Source organism: Volvox carteri (assembly GCF_000143455.1).
Source record: "Volvox carteri f. nagariensis unplaced genomic scaffold VOLCAscaffold_1, whole genome shotgun sequence".
In the NCBI taxonomy this organism is placed as follows: Eukaryota; Viridiplantae; Chlorophyta; class Chlorophyceae; order Chlamydomonadales; family Volvocaceae; genus Volvox; species Volvox carteri.
Window position 1 is genome coordinate 1,474,794 of NW_003307545.1, and position 24,178 is coordinate 1,498,971.

At 56.6% G+C, this 24,178-nt stretch overlaps 3 protein-coding genes across 3 annotated transcripts; 2 read left to right on the plus strand and 1 right to left on the minus strand.

Moving 5' to 3' along the window:
* Nucleotides 1-951: 951 nt before the first annotated feature.
* Nucleotides 952-10,652, plus strand: VOLCADRAFT_102669 (uncharacterized protein; the record flags this gene model as incomplete). Its single annotated transcript, XM_002945652.1, has 18 exons — nucleotides 952-1,353; nucleotides 1,425-1,525; nucleotides 1,634-1,716; nucleotides 2,104-2,147; nucleotides 2,347-2,369; nucleotides 2,506-2,660; nucleotides 3,105-3,155; nucleotides 3,528-3,679; nucleotides 4,006-4,056; nucleotides 4,776-4,899; nucleotides 6,442-6,534; nucleotides 7,377-7,396; nucleotides 7,757-7,857; nucleotides 8,221-8,348; nucleotides 9,024-9,124; nucleotides 9,548-9,695; nucleotides 10,189-10,313; nucleotides 10,395-10,652. The coding sequence occupies exons 1-18, from the start codon at nucleotides 1,078-1,080 to the stop codon at nucleotides 10,650-10,652; spliced, it is 2,034 nt and encodes a 677-aa protein (XP_002945698.1). The 5' UTR covers nucleotides 952-1,077.
* Nucleotides 10,653-13,085: 2,433 nt separating this feature from the next.
* Nucleotides 13,086-15,019, minus strand: VOLCADRAFT_109535 (uncharacterized protein). Its single transcript, XM_002946012.1, has 3 exons — nucleotides 14,899-15,019; nucleotides 14,662-14,801; nucleotides 13,086-13,951 (listed from the first exon to the last, which is right to left on the minus strand). The coding sequence occupies exons 1-3, from the start codon at nucleotides 14,948-14,950 to the stop codon at nucleotides 13,808-13,810; spliced, it is 336 nt and encodes a 111-aa protein (XP_002946058.1). The 5' UTR covers nucleotides 14,951-15,019; the 3' UTR covers nucleotides 13,086-13,807.
* Nucleotides 15,020-15,369: 350 nt separating this feature from the next.
* VOLCADRAFT_120165 (uncharacterized protein) lies at nucleotides 15,370-23,995 on the plus strand (the record flags this gene model as incomplete). Its single annotated transcript, XM_002945653.1, has 10 exons — nucleotides 15,370-15,432; nucleotides 15,908-16,066; nucleotides 16,430-16,848; nucleotides 17,332-17,574; nucleotides 18,070-18,358; nucleotides 18,667-20,148; nucleotides 20,449-20,598; nucleotides 20,946-21,245; nucleotides 22,478-22,834; nucleotides 23,247-23,995. 10 exons carry the CDS (start codon nucleotides 15,370-15,372, stop codon nucleotides 23,547-23,549), a joined length of 3,765 nt encoding a protein of 1,254 aa, XP_002945699.1. The 3' UTR covers nucleotides 23,550-23,995.
* Between the last annotated feature and the right edge of the window lie 183 nt (nucleotides 23,996-24,178).

The following is a 24,178-nucleotide window of genomic DNA, read 5'->3' on the forward strand; positions in this document are numbered from 1 at the left end:
GGTAGGTGAGCTGCTGGCTTGGGTTAAGAGGATGGGAGGCTTTAGGTTGAGAGGATGGGAGGCTTTAGGTTAAGAGGATGGGAGGTTGTAGAACCCCGCAGAGCGCATTCTGGGGAGGGTTGAGGGTGGCGGCGGAGCCTGGGACAACGGAGCTTTGGACGGCTCCTTAGTGGCAAGCCTGCCTGTTGCACCGTCGATGCTTTGGGGGGAAATGAATGAATGGATGGAGAAACCTTGCTGATTTGGAGGCCGATATGGTCTTTTGTTTACAACAATGCAGCGGAGCCCAGCACTGCATGGGCCTTGAGCTAGGCTGTTTGGGTTGTAGTTATTACAGGGGAGCCCGAACGGCTCGTCTGCAACGCCCTGACCCTATCGAGCGCCAAATGCACAACACTATGGGGCTTACATGCTAGCCTTACTTAAGATATAGATTCAGTTAGCACACAGTTGAAAGTTAGGAAGGGACAAAAAATAAACCGCTGGTTGTCTGGTCCATGGCAAAGTAGTTTGTCACACCGCTCGAGAGCCAGGAACGGGCGGTCAGACGGTATGGACTCCCAGCCTTTGGGAGCGTGACTTCTAGCCGCGAACGCAGTAAGCCGCGCACGGAATTCCAAGACCACAGCGGTAGAAATCCTTTAAATGGCAGGGGGTTAAGACATGTCAGGGTTTCGCTGCTGCCTTCTCTCCGGATGCTAGTCCGTACACGACTGTAGGCCGAGCAGTGAAGGAGTTTTATGCGAGCCAGCGCAGAGGATCAGAACCAGATCAGCAATAACGCGCGTGGTATGTCTTATGACATGCAAGATTGCCTTATGTCTGGAGCTTTGAAACCGTTTCAGCATTGACCACTCTCGGATAGGTCCATGGGACCAGTGTACGAGCTTCGCAGCCCCCATGCGGTAGATGATGCCGCGGTATATGAACATCTGTATAGTCATTTCTATATGCCTTGCAAACCTTAATGCGATTCCTGTCCAACTGCGTAATCTACCTGTCTGCAACTGCGCAGACCAGGCATGGAAAGTTATAACCCATCTTCAAAGCATAAAGTGGGAAGTAATAGAACTTAAAATGATATTTAGGAATTGCTTAACCTTATTTGTTGCCTTAACGCAACTACTACTCGCAACCGCAAACCGTGTGTGCGAAAGCAGTGGATTTTGTTCAAACGGCAAAGTTAGAGGCTATATAGGGCCACTTGATACCGCTGAGCAGTTGCAGGATGCACTGGAGGCAACTCATTTTAGAAAAGAGGTCATCGTCTTTGGGGAGACCCGACTACCAGATGCCGCACAAGCCTTAGCGCGGTTTAGGGATGCTGGATATAGTCATGTTATACCAGTTTTGGTAAGGGAAGCTCCTCAGTTGCGCTGCTGGCCTACAGCAAGTCGTTAGCGATTACGGTTGGCGGTACACAGGAAGAGGTCGTTCAGTGCCACCATCTAAAGGGACTATTTTATCCTTGGCCACCTGATGAAGGCCCCATCAGTTGTGGAACATATGCCACCAGTGATGCCAGGTGCGTGGGGACGCAAGTCGTACGTCCCGCTGTAACGCTGCCGGAGCTGTCGCCGCGCCCTGGCGCCTGCCAACTCAACCCATATCCCCCCCCATTCACGGTACGCAGTGGCCAGGAGTACATCACAAAATTTAAATACCTCGCCCGATTGGTTGGATACTCCGCCTGGTGGCGCAAATGGTTCACCGTTGGTGGGTTGGATTGCGCCGCTGCGCCTATTGCAGCCGCCTTTACGTTTGAACAGCACCAAATACCAATCAAACAAACCAGAGGGCCTTCCTCTCTCACGGTTGCACTGCATGCGGGCGTGCTGGTATGCGGGATCAGCCGTGTATCCGTTACACTCACTCCATTTGCTCGGAATCACCGCCACCAGCTGTAAAGCTCTGTGGCACCGCACCGTTCAAAAACTCGGGGCCATCTGCCACACGTTTATCCTGCCACACGTTTTCCCCTTATCTCCCCGTCTTCCTTTTCGTGGGCGTAAGGTCAGGCGCCCTGCTCATGTCCCGATCTCGTGCGAGGCAACACCACAACCCCTAACAACCGCAACCCCTAAAACCCTAACACCTAAGCAGGTCGAGCCGTCGCACTGGGCTACAATGTGATGGCTGTCGACACGGTGAGATTTGTGGACGGGGAGGGGCGGACAACGGGCGGAAGGGGACCTAGGGTCAGGGGCGTTGGCGGGTGACTGCGGGGAAGGAAGGGAATGTTTGGTGACATGCAGGTTATCAGGGTCCCGCTCCTTCAGCCTGCACCGCGTGACTTCTGCCTGGTTGCTTACCTGTTTGTCTGTCTGTTTGTCTGTCCGTCCGCAGGATGTGCTTGTGCTTGACGACTGGTGAGCACCCATGCTTGGACTGGCGGTTAACGGCACGGTGCCCTTTCCGCGCTGCCGGTGATGGTAACTGTTTGGGACTAGTTGTTGCGGAGTCCTCAGATGGCCGTGTTGTGCGACCTCTGCCGATCACTTGCAGGTACTGGCGGGTGAAGCAGCCGCCACTTAGTGACTTCAACATGCTCACACAGAACGAGTGGGGAATCAGCTTCAACGGCGGCTTTAGCTACATCCAGAACGCAGCTTCCTCGGGGCCAATCGCCTGGCTGCTGTTCGAGGCGCTGCATAGAGCGGGTGCGTGGGGCGATGGATAGGTAAATGAGCTGCATGGGTGAGCGGATTCGGAAGCTTCCCGAAAGAAACCGGAAAGGAGAGCGAGCGGAATGGAAGCAGATATGGAAGGTACGGTATAGCACGACTGTGTGCGTAGAGCAGGAGGTCGTCAAACTGACGCTACCCACCATAACGAAAGCGATGCCTCAGGACACACACGCACAAGCATACCAGCACCCGACGGTCCGGGCCATGCGGGCGGCGGGGCCGAACACCAATTATTCCACGCCGTAAACCATAAACCATAAGCACCTCCTGACCGGCTACCAGTCCGCGCTGTGCTAATGAAGATGTGGGCATGTGTGGGCCCTGCCTTTGGGAGTATCTCGCCTTCCGTATCCAGCTCCGCGCGCCGCCGTCTTCACCTCGCACTACCTTCCGGACACGCGTCACTTCTAACCGCAGTTCGATGGGCCGAGGACGACTCCGCCATCCAAGCCGTCTCCTCCGTTTACAGTAAGCAGTTCAAGCTGGTACATACGACATTCTCACATATATGCACATATATGCGATGTGCGACTGCTTTCACGAACGCTAATTCAGGCGATATCCACATGACTCAAGTCGTCGCGGTTAAATGGTCTGACGCGGCCGTTGCGCCTGTGCGCGTCATGCTGCCTTTGTGTTGCGTGCTAGTGCTGCTGGGACTGGGTGCTGTCCTCCAGCACGGCTTTTGGATTCCTGGATGTGGGGATGATCTGGGCGTTGGTTCGTGAATGCCAGATCTTTCATGTCAAGATGACGAGATAATGAGCGGGAACACTGTTTTGTGGGTGGTTGGGACCTGATGTGTTTGACTGTCGATATGTGCTGATGTGTTGTATGTAGAATCTCATCGGCATATGGGTCTCAACGACCAAGGTATACTGCAGGAGTGCCTCCACAGCGCGGTGGCGGGACACCCCATTTTCCCCTCTGTGATGGCGTTTTACGCAAACGACGAGGCGGCCTATCGCCGCCTGGGCATCACCAATCCGGAGGTGTGTACTGCCCGTACACGTGCCCTAGGGGTGCGGGTTGGTGGATCCAGTTGGCGACCTGGCCAGGGCGGTGCGGGGCGGGGTATGGACACGGCGGTCGCGGGGCCTGCCACGCCCCCCGCAGAAACTGCTTAAGACAGAATCGGAACTGGGAAACCGTCTCCATACCATTTCTGACGTATCACGACTACGAAAAGTACCGGTCGGCGGGTGCCAGATCCCGTGACACAACGTTAAGGCGACCATGCCGCTTCAAAAAAAAGAGTTGTCTGCCCCTTTGATAGAGTTGCCTACCCGCTCGGACTTGTTCCGTTGCACCGCTGCAGATGTTTCGAGCTATGCACGACCCGGTGATGGAGGCTTGGGAGATGGGGAAGGTACGAGAAGAGACGGCTATGACCGGGGGCCTTTCATGCATTGGTACGGGTCGTTGCTTTTGCTCTTGGCCACGCGGTCGTACGGCAGTCCAGGGAGGAGGCCTCAAAAGCCTTGACAGGTGCCCCATACAAAGGCCCCAGTTGGGCATGTGACGCGGCATGACGTGGCTTGAGGATAGCAGTAAACAGTAAACCGCACGTACCATCACTCGTCTCACACTGCCGAAGCTATGACACACGCACGTGCACTCTCGGTGCTACAGCGCGTCCGCTCTCCACAGCGCGCCTATCCTCCTTGCCACGCTCGGCAACACGCCTGATCTTAACGGCCATGTAAATATCTGTCATCTAAGTTTCCATTGATTGCCAATGAGGGGCAGTCCCTTTCCGGGGGTCACAACACACTAGCTTAGCTCTTCTCGCAGCTGATAGCGGTACCAAAGCCCTGTCAGAGTGATACCAAAGCCCTCCGACAAAGCCCTCCGACAAAGCCCTCCCACAAAGCCCTCCGACAAAGCCCTCCCACAAAGCCCTCCGACAAAGCCCTCCCACAAAGCCCTCCGACAAAGCCCTCCGCCGCCATGGCGGGGCCCTGTACCTATTCTTTCACAGCGGCTCTTACTGTACCTCCTTTTTCATGCATATGCTAGCTAGGCTCGCCCTTGCCGCCCCCGCCCCTGTGCCCCTGTGCCGCACCCCGCGCCGCCGCGGACCCGCAGAAATACTCCGTGGCGGGGGAGCTTGGCGAGCTGGTTTGCGAGCGGTTCATGAACGCGAGTTGCCCCACTTTTGAGAGGAGTCTGGTGCAGATATCCACCGCCATGCTGAGGATGCCCCACAGCGGTCCGTCTGCGAGCGAGGGGCGATATGGCTGTTTGATCGGGTTGCTCTGGGTTGAGGGCCGTATAGCCCTACACTGCGCACGTGCTCTGTCCGACTTACTGTAGTCCCAAGCTATAGTTACCCTGCTATAGGCACCATGCTAGGTGCGAGTAAGGCCGTGCGAAATTGGGAGAGGGAAGGGAAAAAACGAAAACTGCATCAGTTCCACCACGTCTTATCACGCATGCCCTCCGAGTTCGCGTCATACATTGCGCAGCGAAATGCCGCGCGGGCATTTAATAGAAAATGCTGCTTTTCCTTTTTCCCTTTGCCTCGTTTCTGCCATTCCCTTCATGTCCCCGCAGGTGGGAAGTGGCCCGTAGAGTTTGGCGGGTAGGATGGGAGTATGGATTCCCGCAAGGTTGCGTAGCCGCGTGTTGAGTTGGCGGCGCACATAAGCACACCGCGATTCCGCGGCTTGACTAAAAGCCTCGTTTAGGTTAAGCTGGGCTAACGCAGCACAGCCTCTAGGCTAGGCCAGGAAGGAGAGGGACGGTCGGGGCAGAGCTGCACAACTCCTTGCGACGCCGCGTTGCTGACGAGGCTGAATGCGCCTCTCTCTCCCTCTCTCTCTGTGTGTGTGTGTGTGTCTCTCTCTATCTTCTGTTCACGATGAACCTTCCACCCGTCTTCACGTGGTCTATACCTGCTGTGGATGGGTTAGGCCTCGGCCCTTGGCGGCCCCACGAGCTCGTGAACGCTGTTTCCAGTTATGAGTTATGGTAACGATGATGGGCAGAAGCCGCATGAGCTTGGCGCCCTATCTGCGACGGTACTTCCCTCCTGCGATCTCGCTTGCTTCTTGAGCAGCAGCAGCAGCAGCAGCAGCAGTAGCAGCAGTAGCGCTGACAGCGCCGGTGGCTGTCCCTCCTGTCCTGCACCCGACCGCAGGTATCCCTTCAACCGGACACCGGGACCTCTCACCGTCGCATACCGGCAGGCATACGCGGACCTAGGTGCGCGGAGCGGTGTGCTGCAGTGCTTTAGCAAATCTGGTTAAAGTGTCTGGAAAGCTTTCACAGCTCAAGGGCCCCACACACGATTTTGCGCGTGTTAGGACTGGTTTTTTGCATGCATTTAGTGCACATGGTACAGGCAACCATGGGACATGTTGGCTTTGTCGGTTACCGCTTCTCCTTTCATCCACAGCACGGAGTGCTGACCACGTAAAGCGGTAGGGCAGGCGTGTTGGTTTGGCAACAACATGCCTTGCGGCGTGACGCGCCTTGTGCTGTCCAGACTTGCAACTTGCCCCCTCAACTTGCATTGAACCCAAAGCGGGACCAGGCGAGGCAGGGCGTTGTCAAGCATCCTGCGCAGGATGTGGGCACCAGTGAAAAAACATTTGCAACAGACTTCAACTTGTTTCCAGCCTGCAGGACTCCCGAGCGGCAAAGGCCGTAATCCGTCCTAACATCCGCGTGTGGCGACAGAATCTGCCTTTTATGTGCACCATCTATCTGTCTGCACTGATTCCTGTTTATTCTGATGATTCTCTTGCAGGTGTGAAGCTGTGGCCGGATCCCGAGGACCCCAACACGGAGGAGGCGGCGAGGGCGACCAAGTCCGAGATGTTTGGCTACCTCGCGAGCCGGCGTGAGTTCCTATCCCGTCCCGTCCCATCCGTCGGCCATGACTTCCACGGCTCTAGTCGCGGTTCCCGTAGTTCCTTTCAGCTCACCCGTACTCATGGCGGTGTTCGTCGTCGTCATGATGCGCACGTGCCACCCAGTTGGCGTCTTGCCCTTCCGTACTGTAACGCCTTGGGGATGATATCATGCGCATGGGGATCATATCATGCGCACGGGGATGATATCATGCGCACGGGGATGATATCATGCGCACGGGGATGATATCATGCTCATGGGGGCAGCGACGATTGTGTGCGACAGACGCTTGGTCCTGTATGCTTGCATGCGGTGCCTGACACGTTATAGTTTCTATAACTGCCGCTCGGGTTCCATATCCGATCAGTTTCCATCCCCGGCTGTCATGGTTCGTTTATGTTCCTCACACCCGTATGCGATTTCGGCCCCTGCTGCCACTGTTGCTATTCCCGATGATGGGTTTCGTTGTCCCCTATGCGAGCCTCAGTAAGCGATGAGGAGTGTGCGGGCTGCTGGGCTGAGTCCACTTGGTGGATGACGGGCCGTCATGGCTGGTGGCACCGCAACATGCCGGGCCACGCTCGACGGAAGGTATGGGAGCGTATAACAAGGAGAGCGGGTGCTGGCAAAGACTAGGTGGTTAAGGGAAAGAGAGATGCGATGCCGGTGGAAGCGAGTGTGGGTGAAGTCGATCATTAGTAGCTAGGTAGGGGTGCGGGAACGGCTTGTACGTGCACCCTCGCTGGGTGCGGGGAAAGAGGTATCCGTTGATGAACACGTCGTCGATGCCGCGCTGAACCTTTTCCCCCTCTTATATTCCCTTACCTGAAGGAGTGCCATACTACCCCCTGGTTAGCGTGTAATGTTGATAAAGAACCGACAAGTCACAGGATGGACTCGCTCCGCCCAGGTCTGGGCTCTTATCTGGTTATAGAGTAACAAAAACCTTTATATTCCTTAGTAGGAAATACTTTATGTATTCCAAAACGTTTGTAGACTGCTCATAGTCTCGATCAAGTTATGTCTTAATCGCATTTGCGATTTAGCTCAGTAATGCTAATAACGCGCTACAACACCCCCACACGGGGGTTCCCTCAGCTTTGTGTGCAGGGCCGGTCTTCCGCTTCATAACCCCGGATGTTGATGTCAGCGACGCAACCTACTTTCTACTTGCATCCCTGCCTGGCGACTGAACTCCCTCCTTTGTGCAGGTGGGGATTGGCCACATCTGGGCTAATCTGTTCCCTGGCGAGTACCAGAAGGAGATAATCCTCATGCACACTGGCTGGTACAATTGGCGGATAGCGGCCAGGTGGGCGACCTCGCGACCGCAGGGCGGCCCACAGGGCCTGTTGACACCCAATATTGCCTGTTATTTGTTGCGGTGAAACCCCAGACATTGTTTTCCGGTCCCGACCTGCGGCACGCTTGGTTCCCGTTCCCGTATTCGTCGTCAGGGCATACCTGCAAATCAGTGCGCAATCGTGCCGGCCAGTGGTGGGAAGAGAGTTTCGTCGTTCCTGGTCTGCTTTTCCCTCCATGTTTCCGCAGCGCATGACCGCCACATCTGGGTTGTGACCTCGCGCCTTTCTTTCTAGCGCTTTCCCCTCCCTCCTGCATCCCGCTGGACCCACACGACACAACACGATACCACACGACCCAACCCTTCCCGCAGGTTGGCTAAGAGCCGGCAGCGAGTTTACATCGCCAACCAGCCTTGTTCCCTGAGCCACATGCACGTCCCCGTGCCGGAGGTCCGCACCGTGATTGCATACCAGCCAGGAGTCATACATGCAGGACTTAGTAAGTAAGGTGCACACCGCGCAATGTAGGTCGTATAGCCGTGATGCGGTGTGACCTGTGCTGATGTGTGTGTGTGTGTGTGTGTGGTGCGCACCTAGCGGCGCCTCGCGGCAGGGCAAAGATAGCGCATATCGCATAAGCACGAACGGATTGCGCCGGGTCGCATTACAAGCCTGCAGGTAGCCGGCAGCTTCCTCTTGCAGATGCCCCTGCAGCTTCCTCCGTTGAAAGCAGCAGTTTCAAGTTCGCGCAGTGTCTGCATGAGTAGTGCGGTAGCCGGCGGGTTGCGAGGATGCCTGATGGCGTGTTGACGGCTTCTGGGGCAAGGAACCTTTCTTACGCAGTAGCACCAGCTGCTTTACAACAACAACGTAGGGCTTAAAAAACTTAGGACTCTTAAGATTTCAAGCCTGGCCGAGGGGGCAATGAAGACGGGAAGCACGGGGCCCCGCTGGCCGGGTAGAATGGCGGCTCATTTACCCGGTACCCGGTCATTTACCCGGTAGACTTCGTTTTGCAGCCCGACATGACTTCACGCGCACACGCCATTCTTGACCCTGCTCCGCGGTTCTCTCTTCACCTGCTGTGTGCCGGCGCGCGTTTGGATTACTCTCCCTCCTTCCTTCCCTCCCGACCCATCCACGCATCCACCCACCTGTCGTCACTCGCTGTCAGGCAAGGAGCAGTACGTGGCGGCTGTACAGGGGCTGGCGCAGGTGGCGGTGGCGTTGGGGGCCATTGCGGCGTGGCCCGCTGCGCCCTGCGATAGCGAGTGGGTGAGTTTCAAAGAGCTGAGCCGCGGGTAGGAACTGACGGGGATGGCATAGTTTAAAGATGAGTATACCTCACGGGTAGAGCAGTCTGAGCTTCTGCGGGCGTCGGAGCAAGGGATGCTTTGGTTGCGAGTCGCCACCCGTGCGGCTGCACTGCATTTTGAATCGATACCTTTTGATGTGCAAGACAATATGCAAGCTGTACCGATTCTGGCGTTTCGCCGCCTTTGGATCGTATCACTCATGATACCTATGTGATAATCTGACGTGAATGCCGGAGGCGGTCGGCGCTGCTCCCATGCCGCCTGCCGCTGCATGCGGCATGCTTCGCCCAAACCGTCCCTCCCATCCCTGATGTGCCCTGGATTTCATTCCCACTTAACCCCTTCTTTGCCCAATGGCCCCAATGGCCCGCATGCCGTGAAGGCGCTCACGGAGGTGGCACGCAAGGAGGGCCGCCGTGTGACGGAGCACACCGTACCATGGTCGTACCTGGATACGTCCTACACCGTGCAACCATTCGGTAACAGCCTGGAGGAGCTGAAGTGCGAGTGGGCGGGCTTTTCGCACTACGGTCAGTAAACTCTCGCTGCTATCATGCCCATGTCGCTTTATTACCATCTAGGAAGGCGGCAGCACCTTTAATTGTGTACGCGCACTGGGTCCAACTTTCTTACCCCTGCTGCTGCTTCCGCTCCTAGGATTCCGGGGAAAAAAATATGCAACTATCCGACCGGACTTTGCATCTGCAACTGCAGCCGCTGGAGTATAACCTCAGCAATATGCCCTTTTCCTCAAGAGGAAGGCTTGGTTGCGCAGCTGTTCATGCGGTGTGGGCCGCTCGCTTCCCGCCTGGCTCCCCCAAAGCCAAAGCCTGTTAAGGCCTTCCTTACCAAGCGAGAAAAGGCTTTGCCCACTGGGCTGGTTCAGGGACCCACATTCTACATCCCCGGACGCTTCGTGTCGCCCCAGAGTCCTTTCCTGGAACGCCCGGACACCTGCTTCTCGACATTCCTCATGCCCATCGATATGGATTGCCCTCTTATCCCTTGACCCCTCTGTCTCAGACTGTCTCTGCAGCTCTTCTCCTGAACGAATGGATACGGGTCGCGGCATGTTGGCAGTGGAGTTCCATCACCTGCTGGCAACCAGCAACGCTCCGCACAATACGGAAACGACACTGAAGTTAGGGGTGAGTGGCCTATGGCCTTGTTGGCCTGTAACTGTACGGAACAGGCCGGGGTCACAACTTGTTACGCTCTTTCCCTCGCAGGATGGTGTCCCTGCCGCACCGCTGTCAGCTGGCAACACCGTGCCCCATGCCGTGCGGCACGCGGACCTGGTCTCCTTGAACGCGGAGTCCTTGCTGCTACGGCCCCAGAGGGAGCACATGCCCATCTTCTGGCTGGATCGTCTGGTGGAAGTGCCGGACCTGGGGGGGGAGGCGGCGCGGGTGTTTACCAGTTGGCGCCAGAGGTGCCTGGCGCTGCGCTACCTGGACCTGCCAGAGGACCAGCGGGGGAGAGTATAGCTACGTCCTTGGTTCCGGGGCAGCGCCAGTAAGGCAACTCAACTAGAGAACGGGGGAGCTGCTAGGATTGGGTGTAGGGAGCGTTGACTGCGTCTGGGTGGGCGGATTGCACGGTGTAGCGGGCTAGACGGATGAAGCCATTGTGCGACTCAACGATGCGGGTGAAACATCAATGGGGTCAGTTTTTATACATGTAGGGTCAGTTTTTATACATTTGGGGACCTGACTTCATTAATGTGAATTTTGAAGGTGCTATGGCTAATCCCATGGTCCAGGAACAACGTGCTTACATGCGAACCGTAGTTGGGGCGAGGAGCCCGACTATGGTTTCCCTATATCGCGAGCTGTCACAGAGGCCACTCCAGTTCCATTGGACCAATCTTGTACTTAGGTTTTGGAACTCCGTGGTTAAGAGGCCGGGAACGTTGTGTCACCGGGCGTTTGTCGCTGACCTGGAGTTGGCACTTGGGGGCGTCACTGAGTGTTGGGCAAGCAAGGTACTAGCCTTTCTTACTAGCTTAGGAGTGGAACCCCCCACTAATACGCGCAGTAATGACCTTATATCGTACTACACCACCCTTAATTTAAGGGTTCTTCACCAGGGTACCCAAAAATTTCGGCCGTGTCCGAAACCCTCTGAATAACCTTTCGGGGCCCTCCCCGATAATTTTCCTGTCAGCCGGAGAGTGTTTTCGGGTACCCCGAAACTGTCTGAAGCGGTTTTCGGGGTAAAATTTAGCTGGATTCTATCGTTATATGCTAGGACGGCTGAACTAACAGGTGACTTTATTTTGGAACATAGCTCCAGGGAGAGGTATTTCAGCAAGGATTTTACCCAAAGCAAGGCCATCTTAGACTTCATAACTGAAAACTCTTTCTAAAAAACGTCAAGTTCGCTGACATCGAAGGCAAACAGGCGGTTCGAGCTTGCCGAAGCCGCGAATCCCGAGGGAGATGCGGGGCACCTTGATTGGGCGCTCATCATCAGTTGACTCGGGTATGTTTAACTATGCATATGCTTAGATGTATGAAAATGTCTGCGATACAGCTGCGAAACAGCCGCAATGCACATTTGTACTTGTTGTTTTACTGGTGACCAAGCGGGCCTTATACGGCAAGCCCGGTTTCCAGGCCCGTCTGCGCCCGAAAACATGCAAATTTACGCTGACATATCGTTCGGTTTTCTCCGAAAAAGCTTTCAAAAGGCTTCGGTGGGGTCCCCGGAAAAATGCTCTAAAAGGCCCAAAATCCGTTCGGAATGCTCCGGGGCGCACTACTTTTCCTTTCGGGCAAAACGGAAATATCTCGAAAAAGTTCGGGCCCGAATCGGGGTGAAGAACCCTGCCCTTAAATTACCAGTCGAGAGCATTCTTAAGGTTTTTGCCAAGCGGCTTGATGCTCGGTGGGAGTGCCCGAATACCTTGGGTGACCCCCGCGTCTTCCCCATAGGAATTACCGGAGCCAAGGCGTGTCGCTATATGAACTGGATGGGAGCTGCCCCGTCAAGGGGTGCGCGTCTTGATTGGCTGGAGCACACTAAAGGGACCATGCCCCAGCGACTTCATCATGTGCTCATGCGTTTTCGGTTAGGCTGCTGGGAGTTAGAGGTTAATAGACCTAATGGGCGTGAGCGCACCGCGCGTACCTGCAGGCTTTGTGACTGTGGAGCGGTTGAAGATGAGTTGCATGTTTTTGAAGAATGTCCCGCTTACAAGAGCATACGGGCTAAGTATGATGGTGACCTAGTCCTTACGGGGCGCAGCATGCGCACCACTATGACTGAGGCGCTACCCCTGGCATTGGCCAGGTACCTCTCGGAAATCTGGGAGGCCAGGCACGTCGCGCTAAGGCGCTTCGCCCTGAAGCGGACGAGGGAGAATGAAGATGACCTCCCGCGTACCCGCATCAATACCAATACAACGTCCATGGCCCCCCCGGCTTTTACGGACACACCCGCACTTGTGTGCGGAACTTGTAACTGTAGGGACGGAGGAAGCGCTATGTCAGATGGGCCGTAGATATTGAAGCAACCCTTGGCACGGCAGCTGCTACTATGTCGCGCGCATGCATCCGAGAGGTTGACGAGTGCGGCCTGACTACTGAGTAAAGGCAACATCTTGATTGCGTCCCGAGTCTTTCCACGCTTGGCCGCGAGACATGCTTATTTTCCCCACAGCTCAACGAGGTCCTCGTCAGGGGGATCAAGGTGTTTCGCATCCCTTGTACAGTGACCATTAGATACTTATGGATGTGGTTACAGTGCTCTTCTACATTGCTGCTCCAATGGCGCACATTGCCCATGGTTGTGGCGCAAATTTCTTGGTGCAGCAGCTGAAGTTATGCACCGTTCCATGAGTAGTAATCCGAAGTACAATCTGTGATGGCCACGGACTAGCAATGGACGTGCCAGGGGTACGAGTGGTCTAGTTGCCGGAGCAAGCATGCGTACGAAAAACGGCCGGACCAAGAGTAAACGAGCAAAGTCTCGGTCCTGTTCACCTGACGGCCAACAACAGCCCCGACGCAGCGTCGGGGCTAATTCGACTCAGCTCAAAAAGTGTACGAAGACGTGTTCTCCTCGTTTACTTTACATTACTAATGTTAACACACGAACATCCATGTGATCATGCAGTGGCCAGGGTCTACCTTGTGCCCTGGAATAGCAACATAACGTGCCCTACCAGTCATTACAAGGGGCTATGCATGGTCATGGCAAGCTTTTCAGCAGCGTTAAGCCAACACTGCTACGTGCTGTCTGTGGCTAATACCCCCTCAGGTCAAGCGCTCTCAGTGCACCTGCACTAGATGAAAACTTTAGAAAACGTTAGCACAGGCAAAAGGATGCGCTAGCTACACAGATACGAGAATACACTAGCTACCATTCCAGTCCAGTGCCGTACACGCAAGTCGTAAGTAAGTATCGTAGGTAACGATTGCACACGTGAGTTCGTTGCCACCGTTACCCCCATATTATCGCGAAAGGTGACATTGTTCCTTTGAATTGAATCCTCTAACCGAATCGCCTAAAATGAAGGCCAATTGCCCCAGGCTTGACCGCATGTATCGCGCGCTTCTCAGTGCTCCGCAGTCCATGCGTGTATGCTGAACAACCTATGTCTAATACGCTGTAATGCATTGAGCTGGCGTACTGCATCTCACGAGCTCGCCTGCTTCTTCTTCGCAATGTTCACCGCCTCGCGCTTGAGGACGGTCAACAATGTCTGCGAGCTCTCAAGGATCTTAAGATAGGCTGCCTCCGTCTCACTAATGACCTTGTCGTACTCATTCTTGGTTTCCGTCTGTACGCATCAGCCATTATATGGGGCACAGGAAGGCACAGGAGCTCAGGGAAGAGGGCGCCGGCATACAGGGATGGCCGGCACACAGGGGCAACATTTTAACGTACAAAGGTAGATGCAGTTCCGTTAAGTGCACCGCTGTTTTTTGCGCTTGCAAACAGCGGGTCCTAATACACAGTTCACAGGACGGAGAGGAGTGCCCAAATTAGAGCCCAGTGAAGTGTAAGAGCGCAAATACTGGCAGCCGGGCACACCTTTCAGCCGCTACCAACATGTTTCTAACAGATTGTCGAGACGACTTTGACACTGTCCAGTGTGATATTGTCCAGGGAGAAACCGTGGTGGACTTATTAAAGCCCACAGTCACAGTTTAAGCGAGAACACTGTAACCAAGCAAGCACCATCTGTGCAGGGATGCTCCCGACATCCCCGTGCTGTCGCCATAGGCCTTTCATCCCCAGCTGCCACGTTGTGTACGTCCCAAGTATGCTTATGACCCTCGTTCCGGTACTTAGAACCAACACGGCCAACGGCCTGCTAAAGCATATAGATGTACCATAACGGGGTAACAGATGGATGCCGGGCCAAGGATGTAAAGATTGCGCTGATTGAATTGTCAACAGTACAGTTGGAACCACCGACAACTAAGCAGGTTACCTCCCCAGAAACATATGTCTTAGACCTCCAGCTGACGTGGTCGTGGTACGCACCTTACGGGCGATAGAGTCGTTGACTTGTGCCAAGCGCTTTGTCAGAATCTGAAGGTCCTGCGTTATCTTAGCCTTCTCTGCGTCATCCTCTCGAAGTTGCTTGATTATCTCTTCACGCTTCTCGCGCAGGTCCTCGATGCCTGCGCAAATTTATACCGCAATGATGACCTGTGCCGCGGTGTTCTGCATCTCCGCAGACAGTTGTTGTTTGGTCAAATATCCTTCAAATCAACGTACATTTTACAAGCTCGTTGTTGTGGTTCTGCAGAGCGGTCCCTTGCGCGGACATTTTTGTTCGAAGGCGCGAAAAAGTTTGTCGCCTGAAGCCTGTTGGAAGCTTTAAATATATTTAATAATGTCACGTTATTATCTATCCTATTCTCTGCATACACAGAATATGGATGGCGGTTTATGGCTCCGGGACCTAAATACGGTAACGAGGTGCGAGGTGCCTTGCCATGCTGGATGCAACACTTCGCCTACATGTGGGGCCGATTGCATGATACCGTTAAGCAATTTCTCGACGATTTTGGACATAATGAATGATGCCTCCCAGTTTAAAGTTAACTGATTTATTTGCTTGTATGGAGGGAGTCGCCCCCTGCTTGCAACGCCATTTTGTGCAAGCATCTTAGCTAAAAATGGGGTGTCTTAAGTGCATGCTTATTCCTGCAAACGGAGGCATGCACCCTCTTCCGGCGTCCTGAAATGTTTTCGGTTTATTGCGCAGTGAGCGATCGGCTGTTCAACAACTTGGTCATCTTGCGTCAGGTCAGAGACTGTGAGCCCAGGAAAAATGAGTACGAAGTAAAGCCCTTGATGCGTCTACACTGTGTATACGGAGTGACATAGCGGTTGCCATGCATAAGGCAGATCAATAGTAGTGAAGGGTGTCGCTCCCGTCCTTTCTGTGCGTTTGACGCTAGCTGAGCTTGTGGACCTGTTTCCAATCTTCAGTTACATAATGCCAAATTCCGCTCCCTAACCTGTTCTGGTCAGCCCCACGCTTCCACTTGTTGGGGCTGTCGTTTTGGGGCAAGGCCCTACCCGCCTTTCTACGTCAGATCAATACTTTGACCTTGTCGTTCTACCAAGTTCGCGTACATGTTGGCCCCTTGCTGTTGGGTTCTGCCAGGCGCTATTTCCGCCAAACGGCTCCCGGCCATGGTCCTCAGTCCCAGTCAACGCTGGGCTATACGGCGTGTGCGGCATAGCCTTGCCTCTACACCTGCCCGCTTGCCGGCAGCCTTGGACACACGCTGAAGCGCTGCTGCAGCCCGTGCCGTTTTCGTCCTGGCTTCCGCTGCTGGCGTTGGCGGCGTGCTGCTGCTTCGTGCCGCTCAGCGTCGTTGCATTCAGCGTTGCGTTGGGTAGCGGCACCGTCACCAAGGCGATATGGTGCATGGTGCGTGGACGTCTAGGTAGACGACGGGCTCAGAGGATGGGGACACCTTGTTTAATTCTGTCGATGAGTAAACGCGGAGCTTGGCCCTGGCAGTTTCCGTACTAGCAGCTGTGCGAGCAGCTCTGCCATTCATGCGACCCAGATGTCGATTGCGGGACAGCGATAACCCTGCTTTCTTTTCCTTGCTAGCAATGCACGCTTCCTTACAGAAGTAGTCACACCTGTCACGGCAAGATGACCACCTGGCACGGCACCTGGGGATGGCATCTCCCATTCCGACCATATTGCTCGACGCGGCGTCAGTTCTGTGGGCATTGGCTCATAAGTCGGCCCCATGGGCATTCACCCTACCATAACCTACAGGTCGCGGGAGGCGCTGGTCTCGCGATGGCTCTGCAGGCAGCGGCGCTGCTGCACCGGTTGAAGGCGACCCCGGGCAATGACCACGCGCGTCAGCAGCAGCCGCAATCGGGGGCGGAACACGAGGGTCACAGCGCGAGATGGGCAAGAGCAGCCGGGGGCTTATCTATTGCTGGGCAGGGCACGCAGCAGCAGCGGCAGCAGAATCAGTCAAGGCAGGAAGGACAAAGACGGGTCCCGCGTGAGACGCTGGCGGGGCGACGGCAACACAACGTTCAGTGCCAAAGTTTGGATCCACCTACAGGTATCCTTGGATCCGGAACTGGGTCGTCGTACGTCGGCAGCTGGGGTGGATCGAGACTTGCGCTCAACAACGAAGGGCGCTCACAGCCCGTCATGGAATCAGCCGCAGCTATGGAGGGGTGAGTGATGAAGTGTCCATGTGGGTGAATTTGGGGTCCAAATTCACGCAATTCGGGTCATCACCGAGATTGACCCAAATCGAATTCAACCTGAACCGACCCTACTTGCTGGCACGTGGCTAGGATAATAAAGAACCATTTGGGTCAATTAGGTATAACGCAAAATTCCACGCTATCATGTTTGCTAGGCAACCCAAACCCGCGCGTCCGGCCCCTTGATTATTTTATTCAGGGAAACCCCCTAATGTGCCGGCGCGCTTCAACTACTGGGTTAAATAGCCTTTGCAGGAGAAAAGTGACCTAACATCCAACATAGATACACACACATACACGCACGTAAAGCCGCTGAAAGCCGCCTGCCTTAACCCAGACGGATTTTCGGATATGGGAGTCAGTCAGCAATCCCTCGATCTGGCTCCTTGCCTCCCTGCAAGAACGTTTATCCCATGGTAAACTGCGCCCACTGGCCCCACTTACAAACAGCCCGTCGCTGCCGTCACCGTTGCGCCACAGCAGCAGCTCCGCACGGCCAAGCTGCGCAACCCCCTCGGCGTCCAGCAGCGCGGTCGCTTTGACCGAGGCACTACGTCTCGTACAGGAGCACCGGCTGATGTCCTACAGCTGCGCGGCGCAGAGCGCCCACGTGCAGCTGCATGTTGCGGGTGTGCAGCCCGGCGAGCTTTCCCCCGGATGGCGGAAGGAGCTGGAGCGGCAGTTTGCAGGCCAGTGAGTGAATGGCGCTAAGGAGCGCGGCAAGGGCTATCGTGGACCGTAAGGCGGAAGGACTGTCCCCAAATACCATTGAGCAGTGGTAGTAGTAGTAATAATGGTGATGGTGCTCTTCCCGATTGAAGGAGAGAAGATGCGTGGGTTCGGATTTGGAGCTGACGTGGAATGCGTTCCCTGGAGTTCGAGGATGTTGTTGGTCGGATTCATGGGTGCATGCACTTGGCGCATAATATTGATGATCGTAATCCATGAACTGGATGGAATGGGCTGGGCTGGGTTGGGTTGGGTTCACCCCGAACTCAAACCGGGTTGGGGTCTTGGTTGGGCCCCTGACCGGCCGGGACCGTGACTGGGACCATCCACGTCCCTGCGCATACTCACCTCTTCGCAACAGTGAAGAAGCCAAGTCGATTTGGGCAGCGCGAGTGCAACCTCCTGCTTCCATCTCGGCCTCCTTGACGACCCCTCACGTCCTGTTCTCCGCCCTCGTAGGGGATGGTGCCTTCTGAGCACGGCCGTTCGCCGCAGTACCTGCATCTCCGTCACACTCGCCAGCCTGCAGGGGGACCATCACACGGCTGCCCATGCGGATGCGGGTGCGGAAGTAGCTGCAGAGCAAGCGGCGGACGGGGCTATTGTCTGGGAGGCTGGAACCGGGGCTTTGCCTGCAGCACGGGTTGGACTCACGGAGCCGAGCCTCCTTGCCACGCCTGAGGAGCTGCTGGCTGGGCTGAAGATCAGCCGTCAGGAAATCGGCCCCGGCTTTTCTTTTACCGTACAGGTATGTGCGGCTTGGGGGGAATTGTGTCGGCACAATTACGAGGGTCTTTGTGGCGGGTGTTTCCACGGCGCTGGAGACGGGTACAGGTCTGTGATGCGCATGGGACGCATGAGGCCAGAGTTCGTCGGGGCTGCTTGGACGCGTACGGCCCCTGCGTAATTTTAGGCAATGTATTGAGAGAAGGCGAGGCATGTTGACCCAGAGGTTCCCTACGAGAAGACGTGTGCTCTGTGATGCGTTTCCAGCTCGCTGTGATTACCGGCCAACAAAGTTCACCACCGCAGCCGCCGCCACGTCTGTCCTAGCAGGTGATTACGGACGATGGCCGCAGACACCGTGCCAGGTATGTTTGCCAGGCTGATGGTAGCTGGCTGAAGGAGCCGCTCGGCGATGGCGGCTCAAGGCCGGCAGCCTTGGCGCCCGGTGTTATGGCCAAGGGTACTGCCGGTGCGGCAATGGCGGCGAAAGCACCACAGCTGCCACCATGCAGCCAGCAACACGCCCAGGACCTCCACCGCCATGGCATTGATGATCTTGGGGGCCCCATTAACAGTAAGCAGCGGAGCCCGACTGCCCCGGGTGCATCGAATGCACCTGGTAGCAGCAACAGCAGCGGTGACGCTGGTGCTGTTGGGACGGATGTAGTCACGCAGGCGGACCTGGGCTTCGATGCGCGAGGCGCTTCAAAGGAATGGGTCATCTGGACGCCGTATGTGGTGCTTGGCACACTGGAGCTGGGCAACACCATCGGCGCCGCCGCATCAACTTGTGATGGTGATGGTAGTGGTGGCGGTCTCATTGCCAGCTCCTTCCGCGCCCAGCGCTATGATACTCATGTCCGGGCAGACGCGGTTACGTCGTCTTCGCCGCTGCACGGGAGCGCTGGCGCCGGAGCTGTGGAGCCAGGCGCGTGTGGTGACTGCGGTAACGAAGTGACAACAGGCGACCCATGGGGCGACTGTGATGTCGTGTTCCGTGCCCAGTCGCTCGGCGTTCCCTGCAAGGAGCTCAAAGTATGCCAGGTGCTGACACATCAAAGCGTCGCCGGTGCCATGACCCGTTGGTCACAGGAACCGGAATTCCGGATGGAATCTGGATCCGGACCTGGGTCGTACAAAAGAGGGAATGCAGCTGGCGGGCGGAGTCGGATATGGGCACTGACGGTGTGGGACGAGTCCGTGCCAGCAGAGGCAGGGCCGACGACCGTCGCCTTGCCACAGCAGCAGGGGCCTGGACGGATCGGCGGTGGTGACAGACATGCTGGCGCCGCGCCGCCGTTCCTTGTGGACCTGACGGCGTGGCATGGCCAGGAGCTCCTGATGGCACGTATAGTGCTGCTCGTACCTCAAACACAGCCATCTGTCTGCAGTGCCGTCGGCGGCGGTCACGGTTGCGACGGCGGCGACGGCGATGTGACCTCAGGACGACGCTGGACACGACAGCTGGAGGAGCTTCTGAGCTTGCAACCCCCCAATGTGGCCCAACACATCACTGTGGATCTGGGTCTCTTTCTTTCCGATGCATTGGAAGGCATTCCTAGGGCTGAGCGGCTTTCGGTGCCATCGGCGCCTGCGCCGGAGGCGAAAGGGAAAGCGCACGTGGGATTGGCGCCCGCTGCTGCGGCTGCCGCCGCAGCCGCGTCGTCGGTAGAGGCCGGCTGCGGTGCACACACGGCGTCCGTTATAGCCGTTGCGGCAACTGCTGTGCATGGCGGCGGCGGCTCGCGGGTCGGCTGCCAGCTGGTGCTGCTACTGGACCTGGGCACAGGCCTGCTATCTTTGGTGTTGAGAGTAAGCGAACGGTGACATGCGCGCCTGCCTCGTTTGGCAGTGGGGAAACCTGGTATAGGTAGATCGCGCCAAGACAGGTCGATTGCAAGAGGCCTGCAGATATCGCGCATCCAGTGGGTCCGTCGCGCCCTCCTGAATCTTCCAGTCCGTTTGAGCAGTTATTGTAGCCTAGGTGACCGACCTGCACCCTTGCCTTGCTGTTAGGTGTGTTATAATATCGTCTTCCCCTTTTAACCCCCCGCCCGGAAGCTATACGCCCTTGACACGCCCCGTTTCCCTTCCCCATTAAACTCACTGCAGCACGGCTGCTGCACACTGGCGGAGCTTATCTGGGCGTCCTTGGAGCGTCTTGGTTTCGGAGCGGAGGAGGTGTTGCTGCACTGCGCAGGATATTCGCAGGGCAGCTGGCCCCTGTTGCACGCGGCCGCAGCCTCTGGAGAACCGCGGGTGGTGGGTTGTAAACAGCCAAGGTCGCTGCGTCGTTTGTTGCATGTCCGCTGCCTCCTCCCTCATCCGCCGGGAGGTGCAGTAGCAAGTGGGATATTGACGAGTTTAGAGCTAAAAATCTTGACAGTCAGATCCCACCCCAGCAAAATGAAATGCCTAGCGAGGCGTTGCTGTTTTAACACACAAAGCTGCGTGTAGTCGCTGGGATGTATGCTACCCGTGGTGTGTGCTCTCGCGTTCCTGGGAAAGCCACCCGACCCTCTTGGCTTGTTGCGTCCTTGTATAGCTCTCAAGTTCTCGTATGGGAATTGCAGTCGCACATCGGACTGGGACCCTGTGTTGCCCTGCAGGCGGATCTGGTGCTGTCCTGGTACGCTGCGGCCAGCTTGCCGGAGCCCTGGCTGCAGCCTATGCGGATCCCGGGCTCGCCTGCAGTACTGACACCGCTGGCTCTGGCGGTGGCGACGTCGCCATCAGGAGCCCTGCTGTCGTACATTCTCCGAAACCATCCTCAGGCGCTGGTGGCGTGGCGCGTCCGCATGAATGGTGCCAGCGGCAGGTCGATGGCAGTGGCGGCGGGGCTATGGGCCGTTGTATTGGAGGCCGATGTACGGACAGCGGTCGCGCCAGCAGCGACGGCGCTGGCGGCAGTGGGTCAGTGCTGCATGGCGGTGTGGCGGCAGTGGGGCGAGTGCCTTTTGGAGCGGCGCCGGCCTCTGCGGGTGCCGCGACGTAGAGGGGCCACAGCAGGAATGCACCGAGGGGGCTCGCACCCACCATTACCACCAGCTTCGCCAGCAACGCAGCCATTTGCGGCTGCGTCTGAGCCGCCCTACTGCGCAGCCACTGCAGCCGTCGTAGTCGCCTCATCCTTTTCCTCGGAGAGCTCCTCACCAGAAGCTTCGTGCGGGCAGGCCGCACTTCAGGCTGGAATAAGCAAGGCTATGACGTCGCCCGCAGTATCGGGGGGCAAGGGCGCTGCAGGACTGGACACCGGAGCTGGACCCCTGGCTATGGACCTCGACATGTAAGGCATCGTGGAGAGCTTAGGGAAACGAAGGAAAACAGGACAGGAACAGGACAGGGCGGCAAAGCATACGCTCCGTCATCATGCTATCCTTACTTTCGCACGTGTGTGTTATAATTACCTTGCGAGCTGCGAGCAGGAAGCGCGCGTGTGTGTATATATATTGTGCCTGTTATGTGTGGAGAGCATAGGCGAGGGGACCCTCCCTATGGGATGTCTCACCAGGGCGACCCTGTACCAACCAAGTGACCCAGCCGAGCAGGCCGCTCCCGTCACCAAGGGGCCTCTGCGTAGGAGGCCGAGGCATTAATCCACCACCATCACATCTAACTCTGGTATCTGCTTCATTCGCCAGTGGTCCGCCTTACCCGCCACCACACCCAGTTTATGTCCTTTAAGCAGTCCTCGCCGCCATCCTGCTCTCAACCCCCGGACACCCAACACCGGTGCACCCCAAAAACTCCCTCGTGACGAAACCTCCCCCAGGTTCGTGGCACAGGGCACGTGCACGCAGATGGTGGCCTTCCAGGTGGTTATCGTCGTTTACCAGTTGCTGGCTCAACTTAAGGTACAGTGATCGGTTTGGCTGGCTACCGGGCGGGGCGGAGAGGGCGAGTTGAGTTGAGTTGAGTTGAGTTGGTGATGTGCAGTCCTGGTGCGGCGGGCTGCGAACCGGGTTGGATAAGGCACCACCAAGTGCGTGGGGCGGGCCGGCCACCCGCCTCGCGTCGGCTACCGCTTTCCCTGCTATAACTGTCGTGATATGGTGATTATGGCTGTAACGTCCTGATGGCCCCATGTGACATTAAACACACTAGCCCCTCCTCGTGTTTTCTGGGGGATCCCATCTCGCAGGCGCTCCTTGGATCCTTCCAGGCCACATGCCCCATGGCGGCGGCCGCGGCCGCGGCTGCGGCAGCAGCATCATCGCCCATCGCAGCTTGGAGCTGGCTACATGCATCCCGCTTGGCGGGGCGCTGCGTCGCGGGTCGTCTGTGGTGGACGGTATTGGAGGCGGTGCTGGCTGCTGTGATGGCGTCGCCGCTAGGGCTGAGATGGCACTGGCTGTGCTGTGCGGCGGCCGCGGCGATGCGGTGCATTTACCAAGGGGGGGAGGGGTCGCTGCTGCCGCCCTCTGAAATGAGCGCGTACGGCCCCCAGATGACGCTGGCTTATGTGTTGTTCGTACTGGTAACCTCCTGCTGCTATCAGGTTGGTGAGGGAGGGAGCCGAAGAGAGCATGTTGTGGCTGTGGGGATGGCCTGGTGTGTCGACTTGACCTGTGTCGACAGATAGACAGACAGACAGGTTGGTGGCCAGGCGGACAGGAGGCAACCTGGTTTCAATCTTGGAAGGTAGACACCAACACAAAGACATATAGGAAGGCAGACCAAGGCAGTCAGCAAGCCATGCAGACAGACGGACGGACGAACGGACGGTATGTCCCATTCTGGCCAGAGGCGCCTCCGTATTGAGTTCTGGACTCGGCCCAAACCAGGACAGCATGCAGGAGCAGGAACAGGAAGGAGGTAACAATGCTGATTGCTATGAGCGCGCGAGCTAGCTCGCCGGGGAGCAGCAAATCCTTGTATTGTTCTTGTTTATGTGACGTGCGTGTTTGCAGGCTCCTTGCGGGCTCAACGTCTTCCTGCGCCTCGCTGAAGCTGTTACCGGCAGCCGGTTGCTGTACAAGTACGGCGCGACGAGCCGGCGGCAGCGGGCGGTCGTACAAGCGATATGGATGCAGGCGCTTGGCTGGGCCGTTGGCGCTGTGCTGCGCAGCAGGGCCCGCGTTGTTCTGCGACGGCAGCAGCAGCTGCATCAGCACATGCAACAGCTGCAACAGAAAGACAGTCAAAGCAGCCAGCAAGAGCAGCAAGAGCGCAACAACGTAGGAACAGCACCAAAGACCGAAGACAGGTACTGACAGGTACTGCAAGCCCAGTCAAGTATGCCGTCGGGAACTTGTCTCGCCCGCGCCGGAGCCACCAGGACAGGAGTAATTAAGTATGCACCTACGGTGGAACCAAGAACCGGACGGACGCGCAATGTTGGCGCATCTGCATGCGGAAGCGAGACGCCGCTTGAGCCAACGATCCCTATGCCCCCTTCTTCTCAATCTTCAGCATATTTGGAAATCCGCGTTGGCCAACTCATATTAATATGCCTGGATCACCTCGAGCTCCCCAACGAACCCATTTTCGTTTCTCACGATGTCGACGTACCTTTATTATGGCGTTCGCGCATTTGGTAGCCTGGAAGCTGCGGGCCGCAACTCCGAATACCAGCGTTAGCTACGTTTCTTTCCATGTAACAACTTCGCTATGCTATGCTCTTCATTATGTTGCATGACCCTCAGAAAGAGTTTGGTTGCTTTTCCTTGCCGCCTTGAAGATGCCTTTTTAAAGCCAGGGGCGACGACGCCGTCCTAGAGCGAGCGGGCGCATGGCCACCGTTTTCGCTTAGTCATGGATTATAAATTAAGCGTGCTGCAATGCCATGGGCGTCGTGGATATGTCACGACGCCACCTGCGGTGCTGATCAGGGTATAATGCG